This window comes from Leiobunum rupestre, chromosome 6 (genome assembly GCF_980474605.1).
Source record: "Leiobunum rupestre chromosome 6, qqLeiRupe1.1.hap1, whole genome shotgun sequence".
In the NCBI taxonomy this organism is placed as follows: Eukaryota; Metazoa; Arthropoda; class Arachnida; order Opiliones; family Sclerosomatidae; genus Leiobunum; species Leiobunum rupestre.
Genome location: NC_143389.1, coordinates 66,872,390 through 66,889,622, shown reverse-complemented (window position 1 = coordinate 66,889,622; position 17,233 = coordinate 66,872,390). Strand labels below are relative to the sequence as shown.

The 17,233-nt window shown below is 34.0% G+C and overlaps 2 protein-coding genes across 4 annotated transcripts in view; one reads left to right on the top strand and one right to left on the bottom strand.

Annotated features, from left to right (window-relative positions):
* LOC149943221 (PMS1 protein homolog 1-like) overlaps nucleotides 1-17,233 on the top strand; it is a 57,676-nt gene that overhangs the window by 30,355 nt on the left and 10,088 nt on the right. For 2 of the 3 annotated variants that reach the window (XM_090177090.1, XM_090177089.1), the window contains 3 exons: nucleotides 5,706-5,888; nucleotides 6,582-6,709; nucleotides 15,325-15,482. In XM_090177090.1, the coding sequence (XP_090033216.1) occupies nucleotides 5,706-5,888; nucleotides 6,582-6,709; nucleotides 15,325-15,482 (469 nt within the window). The remainder of the gene's footprint in view (nucleotides 1-5,705; nucleotides 5,889-6,581; nucleotides 6,710-15,324; nucleotides 15,483-17,233) is intronic. The other variant, XM_090177091.1, reaches the window with a different exon arrangement.
* LOC149943222 (uncharacterized) lies at nucleotides 9,156-10,105 on the bottom strand. The gene is made up of 3 exons (XM_090177119.1): nucleotides 9,842-10,105; nucleotides 9,693-9,771; nucleotides 9,156-9,309 (listed from the first exon to the last, which is right to left on the bottom strand). Exons 1-3 carry the CDS (start codon nucleotides 10,011-10,013, stop codon nucleotides 9,174-9,176), a joined length of 387 nt encoding a protein of 128 aa, XP_090033245.1. The 5' UTR covers nucleotides 10,014-10,105; the 3' UTR covers nucleotides 9,156-9,173.

Here is a 17,233-nt window from a genome sequence, read left to right as displayed (position 1 = left end):
TAAATCCGCTGGCAAACAATATTTAGAAAAGTTAAAGAAAGAACAAGTATTCGCAGGGTTAAGGAAAGATAAGGAGATGGCCGCGTGTGACCTTCATTTTACAGTAGAAATACTTTAAAAATACAATGGCATTACGCAAGGGGGAAAGACAGCAGCAGCTATCGCTTTAAGCAGACAATAGGGTCATTCCATGTGAAATCGACCAACGTCCCCACGGCACTATCTCCGATTTTATTGAAACTCCATACACAATTAAAATGAACATATTTAGGAAGAAATTTGTATTATTTCTTCCAATCGTCTTTCAACTAACATCATGGGAAGATTGCATACCAGGGGTTTTCATTGCTTGTACCTATGATGAAGAGTGGTACGTTACGTAGGAAACGTTATCGAACGATCAGAAGAGCAGAAAGATGTCTCGGTAAACTGCATGAAACGGAAAGGGCTTTCCACGCAGAATGGATGTATGTTGGATACCGTCACAGAACATATTAGCAATTCTTGCTCCGCAAACGACTTCAGACTGTAAAAAATACGTTCTAAAAAAATTAGACTATGACAAAATAGTATCTTTGTACAAAAGCAACAAATAAATATCTGAGAAACGGTCAAAGTTGACGTTTAAATTTGGACCAGAAAAACCTTAATAGTCAACATTTTTATTTTTACATGTTGTAGATAGAAATCTTGCCTTTTTATTGGTATAAGATTTTGTGATTTTTAGTTTCCCAACAGTCTATATAGCACTAAACGTATTACCATGTTTTCACGTTTTTGGTAAAAACGTCTATATTGAAGGAGGTTAAATTGGAAAAGTTTTACTGAGATCCTGAATATTAATGTATTTTCCGGTGAAAGGCATCCTTTAGCAAAAATATTCAAAGTTTTATAGTAACCGTAAAGAAACAATTTGAAAATCTTGACCTTTTAGTTTATCTCATTTTGCAGTTTCGGTGAAAATTACGCCGACTTTGACATTTTTTTAAAAATTATATATATCCCACAGTACAAAACTAATATTTATAAGCGAATTTCCAACAAGTCTTTAAATGTTACAATTTTTTTCATAAATGTACTCCTTTATATTAATTAATTATAAAGGCTCAAACATCGCACTTTAAAACGGCGCAAAAAAAAGTTGCGTACACCATTTCTCCAAAAGTTATAAGAGTTTGGACCTAAAACTTTGGATTTCTTCCTAAATATGTTCATTTTAATTGTGTATGGAGTTTCAATAAAATCGGAGATAGTGCCGTGGGGACGTTGGTCGATTTCACATGGAATGACCCAATAGTGAACGACTTTGGTGCGAAGAAAGTAGGGAAGCGGGACCCCTAGGTCTACGGAGTCATCACTCTCCTACACACAATGGGAATCTTAGGGAATGGTCGAATATGGAGTCAATTACTCCACTTACGTGAGCTTCGTAAACTACCCCACATGCGGAAACACTCGCTGGAGAAAAATAAACTGAATTCCACGGAATAATAATTAGGGTTTTTGAAATATAATTAAAGAGCTAAGAACTTTTTAATGTAACGGCTAAATGCAACAAGTCCATTATTTTATGTTACATTCTCTTTAATTGTCTGCAATAGTTTTTTAGTCTAGTCAATGCGTGCTTTTGAGATGGAATTAAATTCTTTAGTTAAATTATTTTTGGAATAACATATCAACTCCTAAAAATATGAGTTGACATTAGAGTTTTCTGAGAGAAGGTAATTTTATAATATCTTAAAATATTCATTATCTTGAAATGAAATGCCATTTTTTTACGTAGATGGTGAAGTGTATCATATTCACTTGTTATACGAGAAGCTAAGAGTTGTGATAATTGTAATATTGACTCCTATTATCAAACCACTATAATAGAGAAGAACAAAGCTTATCTCCACAAAATAGACTAAAAAAATTATCAGACAGTGCTATTGTCAACACCTGAAATTGGACTGAAAGCATCTGAATATCTTGGGAAAAGTCAAAGAACTCGAAAGTCAGCTGTTTTTAAATTTGTGTCAAAAGTTTTATTTGAAAATGGCAGATTATCTGATCAAAAACTCTCCAATCTCCAAAAATATCTTTAGGAATTTGCAATTTCTTAAACCGAGTGAAATCAAGAAGCCTATTAGCTTAGAGAGATGTGGAAGAGGTGCAAAATCTCAACCCTGTAAAGTTTTCCAGTAATTTATTCGATGAATTTAAACTACTACAATTAGAAGGGTTAAAAATTGACAATTCTCAGCGTATCGACCACTTTGGTGTGAGATAGGAACACCAAAAATATGGCAGCATTTTAAAAGTGTTCCAGGCTGCTTTATGTATTCTGCATAATGCGTATTGTAGAGAGATAGCCAGTTTTAATGAATCGCAAAGATTTCTTACATCGGAGAGAAGTAATTTAACATTAGAGACCATAAATACTTGTTTAACCATTAAAGGTGGAATAACACCATATAGGAGACATTTACACCTCTTTTCCATTACCAAAGAATTAATCATCAGTGCTAAGGTAGCTCATTCTTCATACCAAGCTAGACTTCAAAAACAGAGACAGGAAGAAGAAAAGAAAATCCAAATGATAGCAAATAAGGAAAAAGAAGCTGCTGCCGAAGAAAAAAGCCATTTCATGTGCATAAGGAAGAAGAAATTTCAGATTTTGTGACGAAAGTGAAGGACCTAAAAGAAACAAAGGGAAAAGAAGTTTGCGATAGTCTGTGTGATCATGTGACTAATAAACTCAAAGATAAAATCATTGCTTAATGTCATAAAGGTTGAAGAGAAGAAACTTCCAAAACAGCAACACTGTTGGGTCATTCCACGAGAGAGTGACCCACCTTGTCCACCCTACTTTCTCCAATTATCGTGAAAACTTGTACATAGAATTATTTTGGCTGTAGAACCCAGATTTGAAATTTTTGTTGAGATCCGACGAGTGGTTTCTGAGATACGGCATAGGGGCATTTCGCGAAAGAGACCTTGACCCCTAAAACAACTCTTGGGTTTTCTCAGCTTCTGGTTGATGTAAAAAGGCATACAAGGTATCATTTTAAAGGTAACAGGCAGCCGAATACTCTGCTAAAACTATCAAAGGCACGCAAAGATATCATACGTTTATACCAGTTAACAAAACTACCTTGAAGCGGCCTTTCTTTTGGAAATTGAAGAGAAGAAATTAATTAAAATTTCTCGAAGTTTGGATTATTGTGAAATCGAAAACGAATCTGAAAAATTACATTTTACAAAAGGGGAGTTCTTGGCCTCTGTCTACGATGGAAAGTATTAGACAGTTCTACGGAATTTGACGATATTCTCGTTTTATTTATGTTAAATTTAAATAAATATGACCAAAGTTATTTTCATGGTTAAGAATCTAATCGTTTTAACACGGGAGGGGTTAGATAAATAATTTTTTTTCTCAAAAACAAAAAATATTACCCTCGATTTTTTTTTGTTTTTAACTGTATTGTGTGTGGAGAATTCCGAAAAAAATATTATAAAAAAAAATTAAAAATAGCTATTTTCAGGGTCAAGGGTCAATTATTGAAACCCTGTTTTGTTGTAGGTTAAATTACTTATGGTGTCAAACCGAGTATATTTTCGTATTTGGCTGCCCGTTACCTTTAAAATGATACCTTTTATGCCTTTTTACATCAACCAGAAGCTGAGAAAACCCAAGAGTTGTTTTAGGGGTCAAGGTCACTTTCGCGAAATGCCCCTATGCCGTATCTCAGAAACCGCTCGTCGGATCTCAACAAAACTTTCAAATCTGGGTTCTACGGCCAAAATAACCCTATGTACTAGTTTTCACGATAATTGGAGAAAGTAGGGTGGACAAGGTGGGTCACTCTGTCGTGGAATGACCCTGTTATTGATTCGTAATTTTCCAAAAAAGTTAAAATGTGATAGTTCTGTCAAAATTTTGTGATATTTTTTATTAAAGTTTAAGTATCCGTGAATTTTGATTCTATAAAAACCTATATTTTGATCATTTTAAACCAATATTTAACCTATAATTTAGGGATTTCAAACCTATAATACCTATAATTGTTCAGAGGATATTGGCTGGGAGCCCACATAAATCAGTTTTGTTCAGAAACTACCAAACTCTTGCTTAACACACGCATTACCTAAATCCATTGGAACTTCTTTATTAAACCTTCTTTATTTTTTCTGGCCCACGAATCACACTTGATGACGTATTGTCAAAAAACTTATTAACTCTTTTTAAAATGTTTCGAACGCCATTTTGTGTAATGTCAAATCTATCTACCTATCTAGGTGGGGTGGCGGAGTGGTTAGCATTTTCGCCTTGTAGCAAGAGGAGCTGGGTTCAAACCCAGATTGTGGCACTGGGTGAAAACTCTGAATAACTCCTTCTGCGTTGAGTTTGCAAGTTATCTCTCCCACTGGTTTATTGAGTTTTCCCCCGAGTTCTTAGGTTTCCCCTTCCATAAAAATTTGTGGAGGTTAACGGTAATAGTATGTGTGGCGTGAAGGGCTTGCCACCACCCTCCTACGCATTGTAAAGTAGCTTGATGACTTAGGCCTAAGGTGGTGCCTTGGGTATTAGCCTAACTAATTATTATTATTATTATTATTATTATTATTTTTATTATTATAAAGTGTCGTACAACACATTCCGGTGCCAAACAAACCACAAGAATATAATAAATGTTTTCCTCGTGAAGTCATACGAGCCTTACACCATTAGATGTGTAATTAATTATTAAAGTTTATGGAATTCTTTACCTTGCTGGGGCATCCTTAGAAGAAATTCAGATCTTTCAAATTTCTTGGCTATCTCTTCATAGACTTTAGGCTTAACTCTGAACATGCTTTTAAACTCTTTTTCATGATAGCTACTGACAATTGAGTATAATGTAAAACGTTTGTACAAACATTTCTCGCAGTGTCAAATACGTTCTACTGTTTCCATTTCATCATCTGAGGATTCAGAGCTCTAATCATCTGAATTTATAAATTCATCTATCACATTCATTACTTTTACATCTGGCATTTTGGTGAAATTAGAGCTCAGTTCGAATTAGTTCATTGAACGGTTCAGTGTAATGGGGGCCTTGGCGGTGGAATATAAAACCACGGCCTGGTGTTTATAGGGAGGACTTTGGCCACAAGAGGTCGCCACATGTCGGCCCAGTTTTGGTGGGAGCTACGCCATTATAAGGAGCAGCCAGGCTAAAACGAAGTCAGAATCGCTCCGACCTTAAATTATTTGATTTGTTTGTACTATAAGGTATAGTTGAATAAAAGCATGTGTTAGTTAAATCCTTAATTTTCATTGAACGTCATCAACACTTAAACCCTACTTCCCGCATGCACTTACATCCGGACTTACGAATATTTTTCACCTACTATTCAGGGTTCTCTATATGAGGTTTCCATATAGTAACAAATTATTCATCATTTTATGTGTTTGATTTGATTTTGGACAACCCTTGAAAAAATATTTGATATTCAATTCAATCCTAATAAAATGATATTTGCATAGCATTAATTTGGTTTCCTTTTAGTGGCACTATATTTTTCATCAGTTTGAACCTTTTCTTTTACATACTAAGTATTTTTTTACTATACATAAAAAATCTATGAGTCAACTCTTTTCTGTTACCTCTAGATGACCCCTTTTGACCTTAAAACTGTTTTGGTAAAATTGGTATTTGTTTCTATTTGTTATTTTTTAGAGAAAATATCACTATGGCAGAAACTTTGACTGTTATCGGAAATGTGGATGGAAATTGGTTTGGTTTATTTAACAAACAAGACGTAGTGTTGTTAAATGTCCTCAAACTCCAGTACATTGCTTTATATAACAGCTTACGTTCTTCTTATACGCTTCCAGTAGCAGTTCTACGTAGTCCAATCTGGTATTGTATTTACTTATTACAAAAAAAAATTGGTTAGCAAAATAAGACTTATTATTGGCAGCTCAGACGGGAACCTTCTGTACATGGTAAATTAATAAGAGCACAAACATCATTTCGTTAATCTTTAAATTTGATAATTCAATGTATTTTGTGTCATATTTTATTACCTATCAAAGGTGGTATGGAACTAGACTATAAAAATGGGTCTTATTTTCTCGCCAAAGTGTGGAAGTATACCATGTACGAAGTGACATGTATAAATTCAGGCCTGGCCCTAGGGAAGGGTTAAATAAGGCCAGAAACCACCAATATTGAACTCCAATTATGAGGTTACATCTCAGTCAAAAATCAGCTCCCCAATTATTTATAAGTTTTTTAAAGGGAATATTTTACAATACAACCATTTGCTTTTGACCCCACCTTCACTAATAATAATAATAATAATCTGCTAGGCTAATACCCAATGCCCAAGTCATTGAGTTACTTTTAATGCCATTAATTGACGTGGCTAGGGTGGTGACAAGCCCTTCATGACATGCGAACCAACAGCTCCTTATGCTTTGGGGCTCCCAGTTTTGGGGAAGAGTGGTACTGTGTTTCACTTAGGCAATTTTTGGAGAATGAAATTTAATGCTATTCAGGTTCTCTGTAAGATTATAGGAAATTAGTACCATTTGTCTTTCTTTTTTTTAGTGTGGATGAACCTTCAGTTGAACATGTTTTGAAAAAACTTCCAGTAGAAAAGCATGGAAATTTAGACCCATTTGAATATATCATTGATCCTAGATTGACATGGAATGGCTTTGTTGTTCGTCGTGTTGGTAAGTTGAATTCTACTCTAATGCATCACTCAAAAAAATTGCAATTTTTTTAAAATTTTTTAATAAAAACTCATTTTAAAATAGTATAAATAAATATTTTACTTTATTAAATTAGTAAAATGAACAAACAATATTATTATTTTAAACAATATAAGGTTTTAATTTTTAAAAAATTAAGGCTGTACAAGATTTTAAACTAAAAATAACTTTTTGAAATTGATATATCAATTAAGGCATGCACAATTTTCCATTTAAAATCTTGTAACATTAAGAAAAGAAAATTACTTGAACAAAAATGTTATATTACTAAAACAGTTATTGCAGTAGTGGACTGGGAATATTTTTGAAATGTCTATTAATAGAATAACTTGTCTGTTGTGTTTTTAATCTAAGTAATTAGGACCCATATTTATTATGTTATACAAATTATTATATTTAAAAAAAATTTGAAATCACCGTTGGATGCTGAACAGCTGCTATAAATTGGGGTAGAAATTGACCCCTTTCTCTTGAGAGCAGGCCTATTTTGCCATCTATACAACACTTAAACAATGTATTCGGTATGTTTAAAGGCAACGCAAGTGGCCATGCAGGGAGGTAAATTATCTTATAGATAAAAAGAACGACTGCGCATGCGCTATCTGCCATAGCCTTTCCATATTTGCCGAATTTAAAGGTTTCGTAAATATGTCTGCAACGTTATCTTTAGATCTAACATATTTTATATCAAAAACACCTGCATATTTTTCTCTAGTAAATTTATATCTTATATCTATATGTTTAGAATTATATTTTTCAATATTATTTTTAGTAAAATGTATAGCGGATTGGTTATCACAGAAAATTAATGTCTTGGGACAATTTATACCAAAAATGTGTAAATCATTGATTATGGGCATCAACCATAAAAGTTCTTTAACAGTCTCTGATATACCAATGAATTCTGCTTCCATCGTAGATAGTGTGACACTTTTCTGCTTCATAGCTCTCCAGATGACTGGTGATGTTCCGACATAGAATACATAACCGCTTATCGAATGTCTTGAATCTCGATCTGATGCATAGTCACTGTCTGTGTATGCGACTAATCTGGTATTCTGTTGTTTCTGATAATGTAATCCCCAATCTGCAGTTGATAATACGAATCTGGTGAGCTGGCATAGAAGTTTCCAGTGTTGAAACCTTGGATTACTGTTAAACTGCGATAGAACTATCACAGAAAACAGAATATCTGGCCTGGTTCTATGGGCTATAAATAATAAGCTTCCTATTAATGAACGATATGGAAATTTCTTCATATGTTCTTTCTCTGCCTCTTCAACTGGGAAATCTTCTTTCGTCAATATTACACTTGAATTCATAGGCTGGTTGACTGTTTTCTCCAGATGTATTCCATTTCTTTGATGTAAGTCGATTGGTGAAGTATCATTCCATTCTTTACATCTTCAAATTCAACACCTAAAAATTTCTTCAGAGGTCCCAGTCTTTTTAATTCATACTTTTCAGACAATCTTCGGTACGTATCTTCTAATATATTATTATTCTTCGCTAGTACTGCCAAGTCCCCTTACCGAAAAACGTTAGCCTAATAATCGTTAAAAAGTTGTTGCATTAAATCTTCCAAAAATTGCCTTCAAAGGTTGTTAAAAAGTTACCGAAATATTGCTCCACAGTTGCGCAACGGTTGCGCAACCGAGACCCAACGGTTGCGCAACTGAGGCCCAACGGTTGCCTGATTTTAAGTTATGTAAAAATTGTTTCCAAAAGTAGCTTGAAAATAGCGTTAAAATCAATGGGAAATTGCTTATGAATGTCAAAAAGTTGCCCAACTGTTGTAGTAATTGTAGTAAAATAATTAAAAAATGATATACAACCAAAATTAACTTTAATTATAATTAAACAAACTTTACAAGAGACTAGAATATTCGGACATGTCACTGTCACTAGTTTTTTCTCCTTGCAATGGGTTCATTTCACCACCACACTTTTCCTTGGCTTTTATCTTCCTCATTTGCCTCACGGCCACAGTCACTTTGTTGTTAATCTTTTTCACTAAATAGTTCTCCTTAAATTTAGAAGTCTTGAAATACTTTCCAATGAATGCTAAAAGATATAAATGTATAGTAACAGCAAACTTAATTTTGATCTTTAAAAAAAATTAATCCCTTATTTAAATAAGGATCTTAAAATATTAAATTTCAGGAGTAGATATATATTTTCCATTACATTTTACATGTAATTAAATTAAAACTGGGTTTGGACATGACCAGCCAACAGGACTGAGCGATATAATTAGTCTACACTAATAAGTCCTTCAGAAAAAAAACCTAAATAAACATGTTCTGGAAAATTATAGTTTTAAAATGAAATATATCTCATATCAAATTTATATTAATAATATATTAAAATGTTTACAAAAGATAAGATCAATTTAAGGAATTCGCAAATTTTTCTTTAAAAATAATTAGTTTAATATTTTAAAACCATCATAAAAACCATACACACCAGTGATTGCATCCCAAACAACCGGCTCTATCCCTTTTTTTGCCCCTTTTCCTTTAGCACTAAGTTTCGCCAATTCCCCGGTGGTGTACTTCGATCTTAAAATCGCACCAATTGCGGCTGATGCATTTTTCTCGTATGAGATGTAATATCAAGAATGTATTTATTTATACTCAGGGAGAATGAATATGTCGATTATTTTTAGCGTTTCTCCAATTCCACCCGTTGGGCCCCCCGGTATGCTCCTCCGCTTTAATAAAATCAAATAATACTGCAATCTCATTGGCTCTTATAAATTACGTTTTTCGACGCGATTAACGCTGCCGCTGCGAGGACGCAAAAAATAAGAACGCCTCCTCCCCCCCCCCTTAGCGTGACGGGGTTAAGGGCTCAACGTGTCCGTCGATAGTCTCGACATGTTCATTCTCCCTGAGTATAAATAAATACATTCTTGGTAATATAAATATCTGATATTACTTACTTTGCCTCTGTGGTTCCAAATAAAGCTTCTCGGAGAAGTTTGTTTTCCAGCTCTAACCGTTGATTATTGCTTTCTAAAACTAATCACATGCGAAAATTAAATGTTTGATTCGAGAAAAATAAGTAAATTAAGTGATTTATGATAATTACTTTCGTATTTCCTTTTCAAATCGTCCAAAATGGCATCGTTCTCCATGATATAAGTGAAAGAGCCCCACCGGTGTTTGGAAAATTCACCCAGAAAATCAGGTAGTGGACGACGCGTTGTAGCTTTCCCTATGTCTTCAATTCGCGCGGGAAACTGACGAAATTCAAACGCCATCTATTGCGCGCGAAGCCACTGATTTCTTATATTAATAGTCTTTGGCAACGTTTTGATAATTTTGTGGCAATTTTTGAAACTCGTCTTGTGTCACCCTGAGTAGTCCTTTTGCATATCCTATCCCTTTTTATCATTTACTATATTTTTTGCTGAATATTCAGCCTGCAATGTTTTAACAGCAACTTTAAGGCAATCTTTAGGAGACAACAGTTGAGCTGATTTTTGACAAACATTATAGCAACCTTTAAACCATTAATTTTCTTTATAAGTACTAGAAAATCTCAACAAATAAAGTTGTGTTTGGTTGCCTATTAGTTGCCCCAAAAAGTCGAAGTTTCTCTATAGTTGACAAAATATTGTCAATTGGTTGTGTGAAATTTTTGTAAGGGTCGTCAACATATACTAGGATTATGACATGATAAGGTATGTGATATATACAATTTGTTCCGGGAAATTTTTGAAAACCCAACTCTTTAAAAGATCGGTCAAGTTCCTTGAACCATTGCAGCCCACTTTGTTGCAATCCATACAAAGCCTTCTTCAATTTAATACAATGTGATAAAACGTTTGCCATTTCAAAACCAGGTACCATTGTCATATACGTCTCTTGATCTAGGGTTCCGTATAGGTATGCATTTTTTACGTCTAGATGGAAGTGTATCCATCCCATTGTGATTACAAAAATGGCAATAAACATTCGTATCAAAGAAAAATCAACTACAGGTGAAAATGACTCCTCATAATCAATTCCTTCTACTTGAGTATAGCCTTGTGCCACTAATCTGTCTTTGTAACGTAGGATTTGATTGTTGTTGTCTTTCTTAAGTGCGTATACCCATTTGCAACCTAGGATTTTCTTATGTTCTGGTCTTGGAACAACTTCTATTACATCTCTTTGGTTTAACGTTTTCATCTCTTCCTCCATTGCTTCTTGCCATTGTTGATGTTGAGGTGACTTGATTACTTGTTCATAATTCTTCGGTATTATAACCTCTGCATGATATGCTGCGTATTTATCTTCATCATTATCTTCCACACGTAGATCTGATAGGAAAATATCCAAATTCTTTTTCGAAAAATCGAATAGGTTGAGATCTAAATTTAAATTGTGCGCCTGGAGATATTTTGCCACATCAGGTTTCGATCTTAAGGTATTTCCTCCAAAAGGACCCTTATAATAAATATCAACATCTCCTTTCGTTTGCCCCTTCTTACGAACATGAACCTCCCGACTCCAGCAATCAGGTAATTCATCCTTAGATTTGTCAGGTAGTTCCGGAATAATTTTATACCCTTCCTCTGGGTTCTCTTTGACTACAGATGTCCCTTCATCTGATTTGGTAGGAATCTGAATCTCTTCTGGTGATTCCCAATGTATATCCTTATTTTCGTCTAGCGAAATTTCTACGCTCTTTACATTCGGCTCTGAGGTTGACCATAATGGGACTTGTATGATTCCATGTTCTTGCTTTTGGACTGTACCAGAATCTTGAATATGAAGGACCCCAATCATTTCTTCATCAAAAGTGACATGTTTAGTATCTCTTACAATCTTGTCTTCTGGATCCCAGACTCTATAACCTCTGGTGAAAAAAGAATAGCCCACAAGAACTCCTAGTTTTGCCCTCTGTTGTAATTTGTTTTTTCTTCGTTGTTTTGGAACATGTATTAATGATAGACATCCTATTCGTTTCAGGTGTTTTACGCTCGGTTTGTGACCTGTCCAAACGTTCCAGAGGTACTTGATTATCAAGCTTAGCCTGCTTCATTCTATTCTTCAGGTATGCAGCCGTGTAAACGAGTTCTGCCCAAAGATTACTTGGCAACTCATCTCCTGTCCATAAGTTCTGACCATATCAATTAAAGTTCGATTAATCCTCTCCGCCACTCCATTCATTTGAGGAGAGTAAACATTTGTTATTTCATGGCGTATTCCAATGTCTTCGCAGTACCTTTGAAAATATCCCGCGCAATATTCCATTCGGTTGTCTGTTCTCAGTGTTTTTATTTTCTTTCCGGTCTGTCGTTCAACAAGGTTTTTGTATTTTTCAAAACATTTGAAAACCTCATCCTTAGTCTTCATTGTATAGAGCTTTGCATGTCTACTGTAGTCATCTACAAATGATACATAATATTTTGCTCCCCCTATAGAGAGTTCAGGAGCAGGACCCCAGGCATCGGAATGTATAAGTTCCAGGATATCTTTACTCTTGATGCCATTATTATTTTGTGGATATGATTGACTTGTACTTTTGCTGATTTTGCATGAAATGTAGTTATCTAGCTTCCCTTTTACGCCTTCTAAACCATGTAACATTTCATGAGTCGCCATGTATTTAAGATCATTTTCATTTATGTGACCCAGTCTGCGATACCATATCTCGATAGCATTGGGAGTGTTTTTCGTTGCTGCAGTGTCATAAGATTCTCCCACTTCTTTTTGACAATCATAGTCATGTATGACGCTCCCATCCAGTACGTATAGATTATTCTGCAGCTTAGCTTGGAAAGCAAACTCTCCATCCGGAAAATATATGGTAAAAAATGATCTCTTCATTACACCCTTGAAACCAGCTTCATCGATTAATCTCCCTGACAGTAAATTTCGTCTCATACTGGGAGTATAAATAACGTTGTTTAGACGAAATCGTTGCTTGCGCCCATGGTTGTCAGTTTCAATCCAGATATCTCCAAACCCCTCGGACTTGATCTTCCCAACTCCAATCTTGACATCATCTTCCGCAGATGCAGTATATGTACTAAACCAGTCTCTTCGGTTGCAAAAATGATGCGTTGCCCCAGAGTCAATAATCCACTGGTCTGTGGCGTTGGATGTACAAAAAGCCATTGCCAAGAACCCCGTCTTGACATCATCTCATTTGAACGACCTCTCCGACCCCGAGTGCCTCTCCGGAGACTCCTCCCACGTCCGGGTTTTTCTAGTTGGCAACTTTCCGCCTTGTGTCCTCTATTTTGACAATTGTAACAAATTCCTTGAAATTTATCTTCTCGTTGCTTCAGTGAGTTATACCGGTTTTGTTATCTTCTCTTGAACCATTTAACTTTTTCTGGACAACTAATGCATTACCGTTTGATTCCTGAAAAACCGCTCGGCTTTGCCTCCCATACTCGGCCAGTAAAATGTTCTTGATCGCTTCCGACGTAAAAGCTGCATCATCTAATTGATACATATGTTGAACCAAAGGTTGATATGACTCAGGCAACGATCCAATGAGTTGGTACGCAACTTCATCATCATCGATCTTCTTCCCAGCGTTGTGCAACTGTCTCTTAACTGCCATAACTCTTCCTATAAACCCAGGCAAGGTTTAACCTACTTGAAATTCAAGGTTGTTAAATTCTTTTCTAAAGATAGCAATTCTTGCTCTTGACTCAGGCTCAAAAACATTTTGAAGAGCATCCCATATGCCTGCAGCAGTTTGTACACCCTCTATTATACTTCTTAAATCTTCATTAATGCTTAGTGCTAATATAGAATAAGCCTTGGCCTCTCTCTCTTTATATTTTTGTTTCAGTTCCTCTTTAGCCTCTGAGCCTGGCGCAGTTTCAGATTTATCTATTATTCCCCAAAGCAATCTTTCGTTTAGAATCATTTTAATTTCATATTGCCAACTTCTATAATTATTGCTTGAATGTAACTTAGTCATATGAGCAACCAAAGATATGCCTTCCGCCATTTTGTTATCTTGACTTATTTGGTTTGAAGTTCTTTAACTTGAAACATCTTGTTCAAAATACATTTCAACTGAAACAATACCTTGATACATCATGCAAACAGCAAACCCTTGGCCAAAAAACGTTTTCAAATACCAAGCATGTCCAATGAAGAAAATAGGCTCGTTTTTAAAATCGTCCTAAAATCGGCGCCACATTGAGGAAAGTAACCAAGCGTCTGCTACCACTTGTTGAGGTTTGGAAAATAAAGCACTAATATTTGGGTTAAACGAACATAGTTTATTTTGTTATATAATATTTAAACTCATATAATTACAAGCTATGTACAGTAAGTTAGGGAAAACATAATCTACGAAGTTATCACTAGATGAGCTAGTCCAGAAATGACTGATTAGAAAAAAAAATAAAATAACCTGCATGATGACGCCCCCTAGTGGTGGTAGGTCAAAGTGACTAAACGTTTACACATCACAATAACACCAAGGAGAATAGGGTTTCCACGCGGTATAAAATCCTCTGAATATCGTGACAGTAAGGGAAGGTAATACGAAAGAATAGGTTAAAACTATTTTATTTATGCTAATAAGTGGCTTATTTACATCGTTATAGTTTCAGATAGATCGGAATCGAAATCCAAAATTTACCACAATTGCTTTCGTTTATATACTGAACAATAATATAAAAACTCTTAAAAAACACTAATGTGATATATCAAACCTAAATTTCTTTAAGACTTTGCCATACGGCGTACCTTGTTGACTACCCCGTCTTACACTCTTACCACAAGGCAGCGTCTATGATGATGTAATAATGATGACGTCATCAATCAGTTAACAGCTAATCTCTCTCCCCCACTTCTAACTCTGAATGGCGTGGGTGCAGTTGTAATCTATTGTAATTTGTTGAATAATATTATTCCTTTTATATTTTGATTAAAACCAGTTATGTTAGTTATTTATTGATGTTCTTTCTCCACCTACAACTTAACAACTAATCAAAGAGAGATAACGTTTAAAGTCTGAACATCCACCCTAGAAAACCAATTTACGACTTGTAGAAGAAAACATAGTTCCAATCAAGCGCCCCCCTACATGGCCACTTGCGTTGCCCTTTAATCTTTTAAATTAATTTAATGCTAATGAAATGTTTGATTACTAGTTTAATTAAGCAGTTTTTTGGCCAAGAAGATGTTTTAATTTTAGTTTGGCAGTCTTTGTTAAGAAAATATACAAATAATTGGGAACAATTTTGAGTTAATCGTTAAAAAGAAAATTAAAACCACTTAGTTTAAACCATTGTTTAAACGTTTTTTGAACCATTGTTTAAACGTTCTTTTAAACCATTGTTTAATTACGTTTATTAAACATTTGTTTAAACGTTGGACTCTTGCCAATATCCTGCATACAATTTGGTAAAAATATAATCTTCTAGATTTGTCTCACTGTGGACTTATCATGGAAGACTCAAAAAAATAATCTATTTCCAAAAAACTCAGAATCCTGTAACTGAAAGTGAAATAAAATGTTTGACCCCTCTCGAAAATAACTTTTAACCATATAACATAAATATTGTGTATAGTTTCTATAAATAAAAAACTGTTAATTATTGTTTTCAGATACTCCTGCCGGTTTTAGATCAGAAATATGGCAAATGTCGCAAACATTATCAAGCTATGGTGTTACTGATCTGGTTGAAATTCTAGAAACTATTGACAGGAAAAGTGATGCAAAACTGGAAAAAGCAAGACCATTGAAAGTATTATTATATCTTCAGGTATGTTATTTCATTTCTGGATTGTTTATTCACCATTTAACTAACTAAGTGTCGATACTATGAAATTTAATTATTTCTGCTCTACTTAAAAGTCTAGCTATAAAAATGTGGAAAAACTAAAGTCCTTAGTTGCTTAGAACATGGGCCAATAAAAGCAGGACCTGACTGTCGTACAAAGTCTTTGGCCTGCTAAAAATCTGGGAGCTATGTGAGAGAAGGGTTAAAATGGATATGGCTACAAGTTCTCGGATAGCTCATTGCTGTATAGCGTTGCCCTTGAATGCAAAGGCTGCGTAAAATATTTTGTTAACACTCGGTGAGAACTAGGCCTGTGATTTCGTATTTAAAAAAATACTTCACATGGCTTGTTACCTACTGATGTAGTTCCTCTTTTAAAGTTTTTGCCGTTGAGTGGCTACAAAGTTTTGAGTCATTTTCTACTTTTTATTGGGTCATACTAAAAACATTTTTAGAATCCCATCCCCAAGCCTTAAAAATAATTTTAGAATCTTAGAATACAGACTTATTTCACTGCCCATATAGTGTGAAAACTTTTATCTTACACACTTTACAAATAGACAGGACTCTACTTTAAAAATAATTGAGCTTTATTCTAAGAGGACTACAATCAAGTGTATTAATTTTCTAACTTTACAACAACCTTAACATATGCCCAAACTATACAATTATTGTTAAAGAATTGTTTTGGAATTATGTTTAAAAAATTTCTAATAAAGAATGTATTAGAATCAAGTATATATTACTATTGTCTCAAATCATACTGTTTTGAGTATTGAATTGGATCTGAACTTTGTATTTTGGTACCAAATAATATAATTTCAATTAAAATGATCTTGAAAATTAATGAGGTGATCTAAAGTTCGATAAGCCTTTTGATATTTTCTTACTAAATTTCCTGACTTTTCTTTGTTTTCTATGATCATTTATTTTAGAAATTCCCTGACCTTTTTTAGGCTAAAACTAGACAATTTTATTAATATATTCTACTTTTGTCAGGTGTAATTGAATTAACTAATATTTTAGTAGAGAGGTGAGTAAAAAAACTATATTCATGGTTCAATATGAATAAATTCATGTTTAAATCAATAATAAGCTGGTTCATTTAATTTTATGATGAAAAGTCTTAGAATAAAATAAATTTTAATAGTTCTAGAAAATTCAATTTCTTTGAAATTCTAAAAGAAAAATTATAGGATTTAGGGAACGATTTGGGTATAACTATAAAGATAATAGACTAATACACTTTATTTTATTTTAAGTAATAGAATTTAAGTTAATTTTAATTTTTAGGTCTAGAATAATACATTTCATCAAAATACTAAAATTAAATCCCTAGAATCTGGAAAAATGTTATAGCTTAATTCTATTGAGACAGTAGTCCAAACACGATTCTTGCATAAAATATTAAAGTTTTTTATTGTAGTTTCAAAATATAAAGTTGTTGAATTTGGGTTATTGTACAGATAATTGAACATTTTGATTTACGTACATTACAGATTATAGACTGGATTCTATAATAAAAAGCATTATAATAAAATAAATTCAAAATTTGGTAGAGCGAGAGTATTCCATTTCATCAAAGTTCTAAAAAAAATGTGTAGAATTTAGTTAACTTTTTGGGTAACTGTAAAGATAATAGTATTAATATATTTAACAATGAATATACAACGGCAATAGGGTCGACTGGTAGAACCTAGAAATAAGGTTGGAGCTTATCTAGTGACGGCATT